The following is an 18,891-nucleotide window of genomic DNA, read 5'->3' on the forward strand; positions in this document are numbered from 1 at the left end:
CCAAAAAAAAAAAAAAAAAAAAAAAAATACATCGCAAATTTTTTTTTGGTTTAAAATCAAAAAATATTTAGAGGTCGCTCAAAGCGTTCAAAGCTATTTTATATGAGAAAAACAACCTTTCTTAGAAATGGCATAGAATTCTTAAAAATCAATATTTTTCGTCCAGAAAACTCCGTTTCTCTCCAGGAGATTCCCAATTATAATAACCAGTTATTTTTTAAACCATTTTTTCATAGTATCTATATTTTATAGGTCCGCCACAACCCCTTGATAATGCCAGAAAATGTAATGAGCGGACCAATAAAAAATCTTTAGTATTAAAATATGGTTAAATAAACAACGGAGTCTTATTATTGGCAGTCTCCTGAAGAGAACCAGAGTTTTCCGAACGAAAAATATTGATTTTAAGGAATTCTATACCATTTCAACGAAAAGTTGTTTCCCCCCCCCCATATAATATATATGGAAAGCTTTGCACGCTTTGAGCGACCTCTAAATATTTTTTGATTTCAAAAAATAAAAAATAAAGGGATGATAGCATTAAAATTCCGACTTTACTTATTTTGGACCACCCTAGTGTATATGCATACATATTTATATACATAGGTAAGCATGTTCTTGACGTGTATTTTATGTGTATGTCACAACATTTATGGTATGTTGCACATTATGTACATATATGTATGTATGTATGTATGTAGTTGTGTATAAATGTGAATAGTTATGTCTGTTTGTGGAAAGAATCCCACAGCTTTTGCGGCATTCGCAAATGGCAGAGTTCAACTCAAGCGCTGATTATACATTGCAAAAGCTTATTATTCTGTATTTTTTTTTTCGCTCCGCAATTTTTGTTGTTCCGGCTGATTATAAAATTTATGATGCGCTGTAATGCAACATAACTACAGTATACTCGCATACGGATTTACATGCATATGCAACTATGTACGGCTGTATGTATATATATGTTTGGTGTCTAGCCTTAGGGGTATGAGTAATCATATAGTTATTTTTAAGTAGTCCACTGTGAGTTCTCATAAAGATGCCAATGGAAAAAATAATTAATTATAGGCATGTACATCAGACGGGGTCAAATAAAACGAATGTTTTTTTTTTCTTTCGGTCACGTATGAAAATTTCGTTGTCGGTCACATAAAATTTCTGTCGTCTATTAACATTTTTCCGAAATGAAAATTTTTAATTAAACAAATTTTTCCCCGTTTTTGTAGCCCGTTATATTTTAGTATAATATTTAAGTGCAGGTTTTAAGTTCGACGACTTGTTTATATGGAACAAATTAATGAAACCTTCAAAAAACCCCAAAATTCAACGGTAAATCCTAGCTACTTCAAACATTCAAGTAGCATTTTAAAATTGAATGGGCAACAAGGTTGTGTTTTTAATTGTTTATTAAACAAAAGTTGCAAAGAATTTTTTTTTATTAAAGATTCTTATTTTTTGTGAGCGCTAACTGAGAGAATTAAGACATTTTGTCAACAATTTTTCTGTGACCTTCAACCAAAATACATAAATATTTGCCAAAAAAATTGTAGTTTTGTTTGACATAGTCTTATGTACATACAGCCAGTCAAAAAAGTTTAGGTACAGCGAATTTTTTACAATGCACGCAAATGTTTTTTAAATATTTTATTTTTCGCCAATTTTCTATAAAAATATGGTTAATTCTACAACAAAAACCCCAAAAATCAAACTTCCAAACCATGTGCAAAATTAAAGAAAATTCTGCAAAATATCATTCAAATATTGCACTTTTTATTTACGCTCTCTAGAAAAAAGTTGAGTATGCAGTTTTTTAGCCCATTCAATTCTAGTACAATAAAGTGCAAGTATGAGGAAGCTAGGACTTGCCATTGATTTTTGGGAGTTTTTTTTTTGTTGAAGGTGTCGCACATTTTTTCCATATAAAAAATTATCAAACATTATTTTAACGTGGTCCAAAGTTATGCGATAACATCCATAAAAAAAATATAATATACCGACGAACTGATAACCTCCTCCTTTTTTGAAGTCGGTTAAAAAGCAGTATTCTTCTTTCTTCTTAACTGGCTTCAGAACTGCTCCTCCGTTTAGGCCGTGACCAAAAAACTGCGCCAACTGCCTCTTTCTTTTAAGAAATTGCGCCAGTTATGAATAGCAGTGCAGACGGGTCCTTCCGAACTTGGTCTGTCCATTTGGGACTTCGACTTTTTCTATGTGTAGGTACACTCCTGTCACTGATATAAAGCCAAGAAACACTAAACACATAAACTTTATTTTAGAAAATCTCTAACCATTTTAATTTAAGTCCGATGTGATTGCAAATAATTCGTCCAAAATTATTAAAACTTATTTATGCTACAATATTAATTTGCGAAATTTCTCCACACAGGTTCAGGACTTCCGCTTCTTGTGTCCCAATGGCACTGCTTTTGATCAGGAAGCGCAAATATGTGCTGATTGGGGTGACGTCGATTGCGAGTCCTCCGTGCTCTATTACGGTAGCGACAACTTTGATCTCTACCGCTTAGGTTCCGGATTCGAAAGTAAACGCGCGCCACTTGCTGAGGAAGAAGAAGCCACATTCCATTTGCAGCGTGCAGAAAGTGGTAAGTACTTAACATTGGGTGCATAGTAGGCAGGGAAAAAAGACATCCGTTCTGTACAATACGATTATTTTTCGGTATTACGATGTTCTTTCGATTAAATGTTCTTACATTGCCCTTTTCAAAAGAAATTATAAAAATATTTTTTTCAAAAAATACCTCTTTTTTTGGCTAATTTTTTTATAGGTAATTTGTCTCAAAATCTTTATTTTGGTATTAACGGCAGTTATTTTTGGTTTCTAAGAGATTTAAAAGAAAATTTAAAATATATATTTTTAGCCCAGGGAAGTTAGTTCAATAAAAAGGGGTAAACTTGCAACATTTTGCATTGAGCTGAAAATTGTGAGAAATGTGAAAATGTGAGAAGTTCCCATCGATTTCAAATCCGCAAAAAAAAATTATTCGAGGTCAAAGGTCACATAAATTGGGTTTTCGGATTTTTCAGCCAAACTGTAAAGTGGACCATAAAAATAGATGTCACCTATGCAATTACCTATAAAAACTGTTATAACACTTTTGTTCCTAGCAATTACCATTTTGGAGATATAGCGATTCAGAAAGCTGTGCTCTCCGTAATACAGTGGAAATTGTGCATTTTAAAATTCTGAGTGTGTTGTTTTTGTCTACTCGACTATGTAGACTCACGACTTGTTCAAACATTAAAAGAGTCTATTAATTTTTTTTTGTTAATTTTGCCTTGATCCTGCTGAGTTTAAATATTTTTTTTTGTTGAGGCTCCTAAATTTTTTTTTTTTACAAAAAATTTATCGAACAAACGTGCATTGAAGAAAATCCGTGTACAAATTACCAAAAATCCACTTAAAACTTAAAAATTTTTTCTAGAAATTCTTATTAAAATGTTTGCAGTTTAGATGAAACTTTGAAAAATTACGATGAACTATACTTAAAAAAAAAACTAAAATGTCGTGTCCCTATTTATTTTTCCAGCCTATAGTATGTACATGCGGGTATTTGAATTTGATCTCAATAACAAAGCCTTTTATTTTCATATACATTGATTTGTCATATTTTTGTAATATATATTTGTATCCTTTAGCTTTTAACCATTTGAACCGAACCGAACCGAACCGCGGTTCAGGAATACTCATGAACCGGTTTTTGAACCGACAAAAGCCTTTTCTAAATAGTTCGAACTACTGAACCGAGCCGCACTGTTTGGAGTGGTTTGCAGCCCTGGTTTAAAGGGTAGATAACTTTTAAAACCTACTTGAGAAAACGGCCCTTAAACTGTTATTTTTATATGAAAAAAAGAGAAATTTTAATGAAAAAAATTTAGTCAAATATTAATTGTTAGTTCTTAAAAAAATATAAAAAAATATTAACGAAAAAATATAAGTCCAATATTAACTGTTATTTCTTAACGAAAAAATTAAATCTAAAAGCTAGCTTTAACTGTTCTTTTTAGCCGAAAAAATAAAAGCCAAATTTTAACTCTTAATGTTTGATCGAAAATATCGAAAAGTTAAAAGTCAAATTTAAACTGTTATTTTTTAACGAAAACAACAATTTATAGTGGAAAAATTTTAGCCTTATAAAACCGTTATTATTTAACGAAAAATTTACAACCAAAAGCTGGCTTTTATTTTATATTTTCGGAAAAATTAATGTCAAACTTTAACTGTAAGTGTAGCCGAAAAAGTAAAAGCCAAATTTTAACTCTTAATGTTTGGTCGAAAATATCGATATAAAACAAGCATTACTTATCGATTTTTTTTTTTTTTTGGAAATGAGGATACAATTTATGGTAACTAAAATAAAGTTATTTCAAGAAATATTAGCAAAACTTTAGACTAACGGATTTTCATCGATAAAAAAATAATAACATTTGCCATGAAATTCGACTTGCATACTTAGTACCTTTCCGGATAGGGTAACTTGCATATTTTGCTTCAAAAGCTATGCAAATAGTGAGTAATTTAGTCAAAAATATGTTAAAATTATTTATCTACGCCTAAATTTATGTTAGTCCAATACCCTGTATATTCAGTTAAATGCTGTAAGCGTCTCTGTCTGCCACTAACTAAATTTAATTATGCAGTATTCATCATAATTATGTCATAACTCTGTGGCTTTCTTCACCAACAGGCGATATCCGACGTTCAAAGGAGACACGCATAGATCAAAAGTCACGCCCCGATCAACCGCCAAACTATTCAAAACATTTTGGCGCAACACAGCAACGCAACACTTTCCACAATAATTATGCGAATTCAAATGCCAACGATAATGAATATCAAAATCAGCCAGCACAGGCAAAGAAGATTGAAACGACACCAGCGCGCCGACCCATTGTTAATTATTATACACCAACTTCATCTACAACAACAACAACAACGTCCACAACCACGGAACGCTATTTTGATGAGTCAAAACGTAAGTTGTGCAAAATCTAATTAATAGGCGCTATATCTTTGCGCGCACATATTTTCTTATGGTACCTAAATCTAATTGATACTTCTATTCATTTGCAGAAGAGTACGACGACATCTTCAAAGGTTCCCATAGTTCGCATTTCTTTGCGAATCGCAATGGTGGGCGTGAGGATGATTTCATTGATCATCCAGTGAAGACGAAATTCAACGATTTCATTGACTACAACAAGAAGACCACAGCTGAAATATCCACTACCGGCAAAACACGCGCGCAACCAACACGCCCGAAGCGTATTCAGCAACTTAGCACAACAACTAGCAGCACAACAACATCAACATCTGCCGCCACCAACGCACCCAAAACTACAAAGAAGGTCACACTGCAGACCTATTACAACATCAGTTCCTATGATGTTACGCAACAAAAGCCCAACACCTCTCCATCGCCAGCCGCAGCCGCAGCCGCAATATCTACATCAACAGCGACCTCTACTGTGCGCCCTACTTACAATATCCCCAACCGTTTCAGCTTCAGCTCGATCGACTACCAAACTCAAGAGAAAATTGAGCCTACTACGTACAATCCATCCAGCAGCATTTATCGTATTAAGAGCACGACACCAAAGTACACCGAGCTGAATCGCGATAATGGCGGAAGCGCGAGAGGGCGAAGCCCGAGTCCAAATACATACCTGCCTAATGAGTCGACGAAGAGCCAGAATAAACCCACTGCCACAGCGCGTAAGTCGCAAAAATTGGAACGCACACAACAAAAGTTAGCTGCACGCAACGCCTCTTCCGCCGCCATTGTGAATGAATTCGACGACTTTCCGAAGATAAAACTGCAGCAGCCGCAGCCGTTCCAACCTACTCTAACCCTGCAGCCGTCACAGGCAACACAACCGTCACACCGTCCAACATCAGTTGGTCAGTACCAAGAGCCACAGTTTTACCGCTCACGCGGCTCAACGGCCGAAAAGTCGCTACGACATGGTAATCAAGAGCCAGCGCCTTTTAGCGGCCCCCAAAAACAGCGTGGTACTACTACTAGCCCAACTGCCGCTGTTAGCACGGCGAAGTCTACGACGAATCCTGAGACGCGCCCACGTGGTTTCGCCAGTCGCGGCAGCATCAACTACAAAGCAACGACGCAACGTGAGACAGACTACTATGCGCCAACAACCAGCACCACTAAGAAATTCTCCACGCTTGTGCCGAAATCACAACAGTCAATTACACCGACAACTTTCAAGCCCACCACCTATCAAAAGCCTTTGGACACATACTATTATCAAACACAACAAACTGCGCGGCCGTCCAGCAAGACGACCAAGCAGCCTAGCATCGCAATCAATAATCTGACGCCCACTACCGCCAATCCGTACATCGATCCCGATGAGGATGATGGTCAATACCATCCGGAGTTATATGAGATCGACTTTCCACGTAATCGCTTCAATCTACAACGCTCCTCTACATCAACGTCTACCACAACAAAAACAACACCAACGGCGCGTCCACATAGTCACAATAATGATTTTCAGAATCCACAAAAGCACTTGAAAACTCAACAGCAAACTGCGTTCCGTAAACAACAGGAGCAAGCGGAACCTGTTGACTTGAGCGATGAGGATGAGCTTTTCAAGACTGCACATTCGCTGAATTTCGGTGCTGCCAGCATTAATAAACTGCGCGCAGATATCTTTAAAGCAGAGAAGACTTCGCAACAATACAATTCACAATACAGTCCAAAGGTGGAGGTATCAAGCGGGAGCCCAGCGACATCAACTGCCTACACGACTACCACGCCCAGCACAACCTTCAATTACTATGCCTACTCGTCGACAACTCAGCCGACAACTAAACTCTACTCTTCAAGCAACAGCATCCCATCCACTACGGCTGAACCATCGACCACAGTGACAACAAGACGGCCAACTACATTTGCCACAACGCCCTATACGCTTGTCCACTCGTCCACACCGAAAGTGACCAAGAAGCCGAAGAGCAGCAAGTCTTCGGCAAAGAAGGGAAAGAAAGGTAAAGGCGCCTCAAAACGTCCACCACACGCTGATGAGGATACCAGCTACGATTATGCCTACTATGATACGGACACGTTGAGCGAGTCACCGCAGGAATATCCCGAGTACGAGATTGCTGAGTTCGTAAAAACGCGCAGGAACTGAAAAAGTGTTCAGAGCGTTCAGAGAATTTACACAAACACCAACAAATATACTTCATAGTCGCGCCATTAATTTTCAATACCCCAGTGTCATTAAGCACAAACAGCTAAAGCGTGGAACCGTCACACATCTTTACTGCTGACCTAAATGTAATAAAAATTTCAAAATCCTTGAAAATAGTAAGGCTTGAAGTCGGTGCCAGTGCCAGAGTTTTTAAGTGTCACATAAACTTCATCAACCCACTGTCGTTATACTACTCCCAACTGCTCATTGAACGTTTTTCTTTTGATTGTACCTAATCCAATATTTTGTAATATAATTATTTTATTTTGCGTGTTTCTAGTTATTTTTGAAATAATTTAAAAGAAAAATACGCGATAACTGCCGCAGTTCATAGTCCTTAGACAAATACTCAACATTTTAAGTTAAAAGTTTTTGAGCATTATGAAGGTGAGAATGTTTATTACGGTTTATTTTTGACAAAATATGAAATTTTAATTTCTATCTTTTTAATATTTTTTTGAACTAAATGTATTTTTTATTTATGCATATGAATTTTACGAAATCACAATAATTTTTATACTTTTTTTACTTTTACTTAATTTTTTTTTTACAAAGAAATCACGTTGAGTTAAGTACATAAGTTCGATATGGCAATTTATTGTAATGACAAAGTAAATGTATTTACTTTGTAAGTTTTTGCTGTAAATAAATTTTAATAAATATTTAAAATAAAAAAATGAGTCGTTTACTTTTGGCTGATAAGGTAATTTACTTTATAGAAATAATTTAAAACTCACTTGATAGCAAATCTTCATTTGACATTGGAAATATTGCGCAGTTTTGTGCTACATTATTCGCGACTCGACTATCACACCTGCTCTCAAAGAGCACTCTTCAACAAACCGGCATACGCGAGCAGTGGAACCACAGTTATGGTTTCCTGGTTGGCTTTGCTTATGACTTCTGCTGCTCTACAAACCAGCATTGGATTGGCTTTGAATAATAACTTGAGCCAATTTTACCAGGTCTATGACCTTTAAATGGAGTTACTCTTCCGTTATCTCTGATAATCTTCTGTACATTATTAAGGAGATCCATCTCTCTCTAAAGGAAAACCACATTCGCACATGTGTATTATCATTCAGTAATTTTCTTCTTTTCTTCTGGATACAGATACGATTGAGAGCCACTCGTTTCTCTTCTGTGCCTACTGACGCCAATCGCAAATGCCAAGTGAATACTTTCAAGAGCTGGAGCGTTTCTGTCCATTCGTACGCCACCACCAAACCAGCGCAGCCGCTGGATTTTAGTTCTCTGCTCTATGTCCATAAGCGGACACAAGGGGTGGGTTTTGGGGTTCAAACCCCCCCTAAAGCTAATAACCTCAAATACAAACTGTATCTTAAAGCTAAGAATCCAGCTCTCAAGGAAATTATAAGAAATATTTATTATAATTTCTGTTGCTTGAAAAAGCGCTTTGCTTTTGCTGTAAATTTTCATGAGGAAATAAATATACGAGCATTTTTTTCTTGAGAGCTGCAAACTGATTTATGAAAATTTGGTAGAAGAAAATTTCTTTTCCATTTCTCGTCCGTCGTTTTATATGAATTTTTCGTTTTTCTTGAGGGTTCAGTTAATTTTTTCGGAACTCGAAATATTAAAAAAATTTAGCAATCGTGAAAAATCACCATCTATCGAAAACCAGAAACCAGAAATCGAAAAAACGAACATAAAAGTGCAAAAATTCATGGAATCAATAAATTTATTTTTACTGACTCTTTTTTAAAATTTTTTATTAGGTACTTTTGAAAGTTGAAAGCATCTTGAGTTTATAGAACTTTTTATTAAACAAGTAGTTTTTAAGGAAAGAACACAACCGACTTCAATTCTCATATACAAATTTAGGGGCACCGTTAATTTCTTCATGATCCAATAATCGGATCTCTAAACCAAATTACGGGACGACCCTTGAGGTACCATCTTTCCAATAAAAAAAAGGATTATTGAAATCGGTTCACGTGGTAAAAAAGTTATGTATTCCGACGAATTGATAACCTCCCCTTTTTTGAAGTCGGTTAAAAGTGTTTGAGTTCTGTTAATCTTATGTAAATAAAGTGCAGTTTATGAATTTTAAAACGTTTATTTATTTATTACATACTGCACATAAAACTTGCATAAATGTATTTTAAAGAGCGTATTATCAAGCAAATTTTCAGTATTTTCCGGTGATATATCTTCAGAAGTATAAAATATCGTTCTGAAAACACCAAGTTCTTTAAAAATCGCGGTACTACTAAATGGAGATTTTAGATACTATTTCCCAACGAATAGTAGTATAAAAATTAAGATCGGCAGCACTGAAAATAAGCATGCCGATGTTGTCAAAATTACAACAAACACGTCGCTACTGACAACACCTTGTTATTATTCCACCATGTTGAGTGAGAACTTATGTATGTATTTTTTTGATTTGAATAAAAAACTAAAGAATAAATATCAATAAATTCTTGCCGCTTATGCAAAAGCACACATAGCGTTGTAGTACTGATGTTTTCAGTCCTGAGGGTTGAGGATCTAAGCCGAAATTGGACAGAGGTATGCAACAAAACCAAGGGTTAACACCAGATTTAAAAAAAGCAAACACCAGAATGTAAAGAAAAAATAACAAAATCAAATTTTGCTTTCAAATATGATCGGCATTAGCCAGCAATTCCACGCTCTTGTAAAGTAATGCCCCTAAGCGATTCAGTTCGGCGGCTCTTATTATCTTCTCCAACATCAGAATAAGAAATCACATGAAAGGGAGTCACTTTGTCTGAAACCTCACTCAATCTGCATAAAGCTGCAATGAAACGCTTTGCTTCTCCAGCTGTTTCCTTGTCCTTCCACTCGCTTATTTTTGTCAGAGTTTCTACAATTAGTCCCAATTCCACAGTAAATTGAATTATCGTGTCGTCCCTCATTCAGCCCTATTCTGCATTTCGACTCGAATCGAAATTTTCTCCGTTTGGCACCTTTGGTATTCTGCGTTCCGTTTCCTTTCGATCAATCTTCGAAATTTACGATTATACCTATTCTACATTTCGATCGTAGTTCCGTTTTTCTAAGTTGCAAATTTGTTGACGAAGAACGTTTCAATTGTTATTTTCGTGGGTTTAAATAATAAAATTTTATAAAAAATTTAAGTAAAATATACTATGCATTATTGTAAAAGTCATAAATGAATTTTCTCGATTTCTGTGTTTTCGCGAGCGGTAATACGGGCAATACGAAAAATTTGCTCTAATAATGGCAACCAAAAGGTATATTGCGCGACGTTTTCAAAGTGGAAGTCCAGGCGTTTTTGTTTACATTATCTATAAATAAGACTGTGAAATGCATTGAATACAATTTATTCTTTTTATATAAAATTAATCGATGTATGCACATAGATACATACATACATAAAATGTGAACCCTGCAAACCATTTTTTCAGAGTATTCTGAATCGTAAAGAAATTTTAAAGAATTCGGAAAGGTCCCATCCGATTTTTTGCCGAATTTTCTAAAATGAAATAAATTACGCACACTTCCATTCTTTTACGAAATTTCGGAAGAAAATCGGTAAAGAAATGAAAATAATGCTGCTATGTGAAGAATTTCTTGCAGACTTTTTTCACAATTTTCTTTATTTTTCGTACAGAAATTTCGTTACGAGTTCGTGTCAACCACTTCATATAATTTTCTTTGAAGATTCGGAAAAAAATCGTTACAGAAATCAGATACTCCTAAAGATTTCGTTAAGATTTCGGGAATTTTGGTTTGCAGGGAAGTTACATAAAAAAGATGCTTTTATTATTGCACTCGTTTTTACTAACTTTTTAAAAAGAGGTGCGTATGTTGTCTCGAATTCGATTTGCTATGGAAAGATAAGCTTTGTTCTTCCCCTCCTCCTGACGGCTTTTAAAATGGGATTCGTTTGAGTTCAAATCTTCCACTCTGTAGTAAATGCAAATGTTGTGGACTGCTCTAAACAACGTTTATAATTTCACTGACTTTAAACGATGAGTAATAGAGTACAAGATGAATTCCTTATGACTCTTCACTCATCTAAAAAAGATAAAACATGTCCCTAAATCTCCGCCTTTCAACTTCCGCATCAGCAATCTGGGACTCGTTCTTCTCTTCAAGCAATAACGCCGCGGCTATGGATTTCATTATAATTATGTATCCACTTAAATTTTATTTTTAAATTACAGTGATGCTAGGTATATTTAGTTATTTTAAAATATTTACAAACTTTAACTTCATGTGCTGCTATGGTTTGCTGCTTTGTTTTGTTTCGATTTCACACATTCCTACACTCAGAAAAAAGTCAGCCAAATATATTCCTCTCAACACATGATTGGGTAACTATAAACAAGTAATGTAACTATAACCAAATCATGTGTTGAGAAAAACATATTTAGTTGACGTAACTAAACTCTTTTCTCAGTGTAGGCAAACAGCTAATTTCGAATGATGTTTTCTGTCTTCCTCTTCTTCTTTCGTTTCGATCGTAACGCAGAATACCTAAGTTCGATTCCAGCGGAGCGGAATGCGGGAACGTAATCGAAATGCAGAATAGGGCTGATTAACGCAAAAGGTAAAATAAAGTATTGTTTCTTGAAATATAGGATGTTCAAAAAAAAGTGCAAAATGTTAAGCCCTCACCACTATGGATTTTTTCTTTAAAAAAAAATTTATATTTAGAACTGCCTGAAAGCTCATGAAATTTTCCCTGAGTTTTTTTATGGGGAAAAAAGTTTTCCGTAGAAATGGCTTAAAATTCTTGAAAATCAATATTTTTCCAGCGGACAACTCTGTTTGTCCTCAGGAGCCTTTCAACAATAACACAATTTTTTTTTTAATACTAACGACTTTTTATGGGTCTCCCATTGTATTTTGTGAAGTTTCTGGGGGACCTATACAATATAATCAATATGGAAAAATAGTTAAATAAACAATCAGGAAATTTCATTAGAAGTCTACTAAAGAGAAACACAGTTTTCCGAACGAAAAATATTGATTTCAAGAATTGTATACAATTTCTACGGAAAAGTGTATTTCCAATATAAAATAAATGGTAAACTTCACGAGCTTTGAGGCAGTTCTAAATATCATTTCTTTTTAAAACCAAAAAATATAAGTCTTCTTTTTTTCCATTTAGAAAATTCCTAGGGGGTGAGAGCTTAACATTTTAAACTACTAATTTTGCACCACTCTAAGCTACATACATACATACTTATTGTATACTATTAGCCTACGCTTCAAGACTTGATTGATGGCAAAGTTGGTGCANTTCCATTTAGAAAATTCCTAGGGGGTGAGAGCTTAACATTTTAAACTACTCCCATGTAATTTTGCACCACTCTAAGCTACATACATACATACTTATTGTATACTATTAGCCTACGCTTCAAGACTTGATTGATGGCAAAGTTGGTGCTAGAGCATTTTAAAATGGATAGCAAGATTAGTGGCTGATATCCTCTGATATATCCAGTGGATAATAAGAAACCCATCCCGAGAAGCAGTAGGAAATCCTCATAGGCTTCAAAAGTCACTTATATTATTAAAAAATATCAATACATGTTTGTATATATTTTACGCTTAAAACGTCTTGTACATAAATACAATTGAGTGGAGCTGCGAACNGTCACTTATATTATTAAAAAATATCAATACATGTTTGTATATATTTTACGTATAAAACGTCTAGTCCTTAAATGCAATTGAGTGGAGCTGCGAACGGAGAAATAGTTCCCCGTCTCTACCATTGATTCAGTCTTTAAATTTCTGTCTCACACATCTCGGCATCGGGAACAAATAGAGCAACATATTAAAGGCAGCCAAACCAACGGCAAAAGCACACGAAGCGGCAACATCAATTGTTTCCTGCAAAAGTACATATACATACACAGATTTTTCTTTATTTATTTCGTCAAAAGGAAACTAAAAATGAACTCATCTTACATCGGGATCAGCCATGCCGAGTCGTTCGTGTAGAAAATCCGTAGGCTTGGGGCATATGACGGACGCGGTGGGTATACAATTCATTTTACGCGATTGGAATGCAATGCTGTGCAACAATGAGGACACATAACGTGTATGTGTGCCTTTTGTATTGTCCTGCAACCACGGCTGCAAACCTTTAAACGAGCGCACCGTACCACTGGCTAAGGATATGCTAATCACGAGTATGTAAGTGACTGCTATGGCGGCATTGAAGGGCACCTTAACAAGCAACAAGAATGCGATGCTCAACTGTTCGGCGAGCACAAAGCTGGACCACAAGGCCACCAGCAAATATATGAAAATGGTGCCATTCGGAAATTTGGGATCCAGCAACAAACTAAGTAGATAGAGAAAGATATGTAAATATGTATATGATTGCAAACATAAGTATTAGAACAGCTTACGGATAAATGACACAGCTGGCGAACATTGCAGATATTAAAGAGAATGGAATTGCAATGGAGTTGTAGGCGATGAGCAGCGTGGCGCCTGAGTACAGGCCTTCGGGTGTATCCTGTGAAAATCGTTTGCGCCAGATTGGAACTAAAATAGAGGAGGAGGATTTTTGAATTTAAGATTTTTACGAATTTCGTTTTGCATTATTTATCTAAGTACATAGTGAGATTGTGCTGAGAATGCCACAGCCATATGCCAAGCCAATAATATTGAGAATCATGCCGTTTTTGCTGAAGAAGCCATGCGAATCATCCTAAAACAAAGAAAAAGAATGAAAAAATGTAATATTTAATACTTAGTACCAGGTTGGCTGAGCTTTGCTCGGAGTGAATATACTTTTTAAAGTTTCCCAGGTTTGGGTATTAAATAGTGTTCATTTAAAAAGCTTCAATTTATAAATATTTTTTTTTATTTATGTAATATTTTTAACATTACGATATACATACCTACACATGTTGGTATTTGATAAAAAATATCAGTGTGTTATTAAATATTTTAGCCTAATAAGCACCTCAGTTTTCATTGAACAAATATGAAAATAAAAAACTTGACAAAAGTAAGTTGATAAACAAAAATATTCTCAATGTTTAAGCCTATTCAGTATCTCAGAATTCTACAAAAAGAATAATTTGGAAATAAATTTTAAAGAATTTGACTTTTTAATGGCCGTTTTCTCAAGTGGTTTTTAAAAATTTGTCTAACTTTTAGACATAAATTTTGTTTTTAATTTTGTGTCTGAAAGGCTGATATATTTTAAATCCTACTTGAGAAAGCGCTACTAAAGCTAATAAACCAAATAAAAATCTTACATTACATTCATACAAAAATTATCGTTGAATTAAATACGGTACAAATTCTTATTAGAAACAATCACGCAGCAAACGTCGTCAAAAATATATGTATTCCGATTAAAGTTCTCAAAAACATCTTTCATTTGATAACCATTTCCTAAACAAAAAATATAATAAATCTACCAATGGAAAGTTGGTGACAACCATTTCCAAAAATATTTCTGAATTGGGGATACTTAAAATGTTTCCTTGTTCATTGTTGTTATTGTTGTTTCCGACAGGGTGGGTGTATGTCGTATCTTGGAACGAATTTCCGTTATCCCTTCGTTCTAGTTCATTATTGTTGATTGCTCGTATTTATACCCCTTATTAACTACTTTCTTTTCTGTGGCAGATACGTCTTCTTAGTTTTGCGGTGCTCAATAGGTAAATGAATTGTTGTGTCTTCATTTTGACGGCAGTCCATGATTTTTTCCTTTGGTTTTTAGCGAGTTTATTTTCTTCTCCTCTCGTATTTAATCTTTGTCCTTTATGTTGTTGTCGTACGTGGAGAAGTTCTGCTGTTTTTTCAATCTTCATTGGGTGCGCATATACATATTTTTAATCATGTGATTCGCGACCGAGCAAACAAGTTTCTAACGTTTTGATTTTACAATAGAATTGTAATGTATTTAGTTCTTGAACCAAAAATCAGGTTAGCGAACTATGTTAGAATTTCATTGGGGAATGATTAGAAAAACACTAGAAATTTTAAACCAATTATAATTCAAGGTTAGAATCCGATAAGATATCTAAACTAAGTCTATAATTCTCGAAAGTTTCTTTAAACGTCTTCTTATCTTCTACCTTTTAGAAACATATTAGTCCGTTATGTGCTCGTCCTTAAATTTCATATTGTTTGTAATTTGTAACTAATTTCAAATAAGTGGAAACCTTGTTTGAAAATTCTCTGACATAACACCTATATAAATAACCTTAGATGGCAAAAAATAATCTGAAATAAAATTTCGTCATGATCGTTAGAACCGTTCTCGAGAAACCTATGGTATATGTATATCGTTACCTTAATATATAGCACTTTCACTTTAAATTAAACCATTTTCAAATTAAGTGAAACCTTTTTCAAATTAAATGAAATCCGTTGCAGGTTAAGCGAAACCATTCTCAAATTAAATAAAACATTCTTAAAATGAATTACACCCAGAAATTTTAAACTGTTTTTATTAAAATTTTTTAGAAAAATTTAAGGTATGCAGTTTTATAGCCTATTAAATTTTGGTGGGCTAAATTGCAAAGTTTAAAACGCCAGAAAATCGCGTGGATATCACTTTTAAAAGTTATTGTGGAGCTATCAATCAATCAACGCGATTTTCTAGTGTCTCAAAATTTACACTTAAACTACTAAATTTAATGGGCTATAAACTGCATACCTGAAATGTTGAATAAAAAGTTTAAAATTTTCGTGTGTAATTGTTAAAGTTTGTGGAATTTTTCATGTACTGCAGGCCATGTAATGTGCTAAACTTTTACAAAAATAAAGTTAAAAACATTAAATAGACAAATGAAAAATAGCCAAAATTGGTCAACATATAGAATTGCTCGTTTTAAGTAACAAGATAAACACATTTTGGTAACAACTTACGCCAACATTTGTGTAGAAGAGCCACATAAGCGCCATCGCCAACGGTAGTAACAGTAGACGCAAAAAGAGTGCCTTCATGCCAGCCATGCCACAGGAGAACGTAGAAGCAAGCAATTTTCTAATTGGAACGGAATGAGAGTATACTATTTAAAGTTATAAAAACTTTAGTGGGGAGATTCTGCAACCAGTTAGCGAAAATTTTCGGGTCGCAATCGCATGATATTAATATTGTTGCGATAGCGATCCGAAAATTGTTACAGCATCTCCCCCTCAGAACGCATTACTTACAAATACAACATAATCCAAACTTTTAGTTCGCCAGGTTTTCCATAGGCCAGCGGTACTTTACCATTGCCCATTGTGTTCAGTGGCGCATCAGATAGGGGAGTTTCGCGTGAAAAACGCTCCACTAAGGCTTCAATCTGTTGGCTGGACTCCAAAAAGCGATCGCGGCTTCTGTAGAATAAAAAAATTTGTTTGCAATTTTTTATAATTCTCAGCACATATGTATGTATGTATGTATGTACCTGCGATCCACGGTTGACAAGCAGAGATAATACATCAGGGGGTTCTCGAGTTGCGGACATGGAAATCCAATACTATGAAAATATTCCAGCATTGCACGCGTACCGCCTGAGTAAACTACACCACCCAGGCAAAGGAAAAGCGCGCGATCGAGGAAGGGAAATACATCGGAGCGTGGCTTTTCCAAGGATAGCAAAATGCCACAACCAGTTTTCTTGGCGCTGTTCGAAAGTATTGATATGAGCAAATAAGCGCTGAGTGGATCTAAATCCTGGGTGGGTTCGTCGAGAAGGAGCATTACTAAAAAAAATTGGAAGAGAAAAATGTGAATTGAGAATTTTGAAAATAAATACATATTTGATTGGTGATTATTTATACACAAAAAAATCCACCACCTGGATTCAAAATTGATTGAAAATTGCGGCCAAAATCATCGTTTAAAAATTTCCGTATTTATTCCATTTGAGTTGTTTTCGAATTTTTTTACTGCTTATTTGAAATGACTCTTTGTAATAAAGATAAATGTGATGATGAAGAAAGAAATGATGAGGGAAAAATTAAAGATAAAGCCGAAAATGAAAACAATGAGAATACCTAATATGTATACATAAAAATTGGGAAATATATCCAGTCATCAGAAATTTAGTTTTCGAATGTTATTAAATTTCTTATCTCCGAAGTTTTGGGTTATCGAAATATATGGGATCAGCCATGTTTAAATATTATCGGAATGTATCGAGTTATTCAATTTGTTATCGAGACGCAGAATCTTAATTGTAGAATTTTTATTTTATACTAGTGAACCCGCATAGCGTTGAAACGCCCAAAATTTTATTTCGAAAATTAAAAATATATTCAAAATTTTAGTCAGAGTTATAAGCGATCCGAGTGCTATATTTCTTCTAAATCTGTGCAGCCGTTTCTGGCTGAAGAGATGTTTTGCACAGTGCAGGTTTTTAATTTCATAAAATTTCAAGCTCTTAGTTAAAAAATAAAACTTTATCGCACCTCTACAGGTTAAGGTCTTTTATTTATGGCAATTCGAATAACGGTGGAAATGAAATGACTATCAAAAAATTCCTTTTCGTATAATATACGTATATACTTAGTTAGTATCAAAGATATTTTAAACTAAAGCTTTCATAGATCTCTTTTGGTTGACACCCATATCTTAATATTTTATAAAACTTGTGTATAATTTTCGTAACTAAATTCGACTTTTAAAACAGGTGGAAATTCCTTTCAAAAGTAGTTTCAAACTAAATCTTCTTTTTAAAACTGATGAACTAAATTGAATTTGATATTTTAAACATGTGGCAACCCCGCTAAATATAGTTCAGGAGTAAAGATTTTTCAAACCCCGTTCGATTGAACCCCATACTTGAATCATTTATTGAACTTATTAAATAATTTGAATTTAACTTTTAAACAGGTGGCAACCTTCTCCCAAACCCTAAGAAATGTTATTAGTGTTAGAACTGAAGCTTTCTTAGTACTCTTTCGTTTGCCATCTATATTTTGACACCTGTGAATAATTTAAATAAATTGAACTCTTCAAGCAGGTGGCAACCCTCTGCAAAATATATTCCAGCTACTACCTTCTGAAACCCTTTTCGTTTTGCACCCACATGGTGCTACATATTTTTCTTGCCTAATTCCCTTAATTTAAATTGAATTTGATTTTCTTAATAGGTGGCAACCCTCATACGTTTGGTTTAAAAATAAAGTCCTTTCAAAACCATTTAGATTGATACTCATATAGGAATAGTTGATTTATTATTTTAAATAATTTGAATTAATTTTTTTAATAGACGGCAACCTTTTTCGAAAGAGTAAAACTTTGTTGCACATCTAAAGGCCAAGCCCTTTAATTTGACATCTCATTTTTGAAAATTGTACGAACGGTGCAGATCTGATGGCCGGGACAAAAAATCCCTTCGCGTATTATATATATAGATGATATTTATTGAATAATCAGTATTTATCGGGTGATCAAAATTTATAGTTATCGTAGTTAATCGAGTTACGGAAATGTATGCAGTTGTCTTGCTGTATCGATATGTTTCAAATTATCGAGCTATCGGTATTTTTGGATTAATCAAAATTTGTTGGCAGTTATCGAAATTGGTTGGTTTATGAAATCAAAGTTTTTGGAATTTTCAAAGTATGGGTGCATTCCAAAACGTCAAAATACAAAGCATCAGGCTGCTCTATTTCAAAACCGCACTAGAAGAAAAATTCTAACTTGGGCAACCTAGTTGA

General features: G+C 34.5%; 2 protein-coding genes across 2 annotated transcripts in view; one reads left to right on the plus strand and one right to left on the minus strand.

Moving 5' to 3' along the window:
* LOC108369947 (mucin-5AC) overlaps positions 1–7,670 on the plus strand; it is a 24,809-nt gene extending 17,139 nt beyond the window's left edge. The window contains exons 4-6 of the mRNA XM_017625173.1: positions 2,387–2,603; positions 4,707–4,994; positions 5,093–7,670. Coding sequence (XP_017480662.1) covers positions 2,387–2,603; positions 4,707–4,994; positions 5,093–7,179 — 2,592 coding nt within the window. The 3' untranslated portion in view covers positions 7,180–7,670. The remainder of the gene's footprint in view (positions 1–2,386; positions 2,604–4,706; positions 4,995–5,092) is intronic.
* Positions 7,671–12,845: 5,175 nt separating this feature from the next.
* Positions 12,846–16,929, minus strand: LOC108369946 (ATP-binding cassette sub-family G member 5-like; the record flags this gene model as incomplete). Its single annotated transcript, XM_017625172.1, has 7 exons — positions 12,846–13,095; positions 13,174–13,552; positions 13,620–13,758; positions 13,831–13,924; positions 16,105–16,222; positions 16,393–16,560; positions 16,632–16,929. Coding segments are annotated over 7 exons (1,310 nt in total), but the record flags the coding sequence as incomplete, so codon positions are not given.
* Between the last annotated feature and the right edge of the window lie 1,962 nt (positions 16,930–18,891).

Source organism: Rhagoletis zephyria, unplaced genomic scaffold, assembly GCF_001687245.7.
Source record: "Rhagoletis zephyria isolate East Lansing unplaced genomic scaffold, Rhagoletis_zephyria_1.1 Rzeph_scaffold_03925, whole genome shotgun sequence".
Taxonomy (NCBI): Eukaryota; Metazoa; Arthropoda; class Insecta; order Diptera; family Tephritidae; genus Rhagoletis; species Rhagoletis zephyria.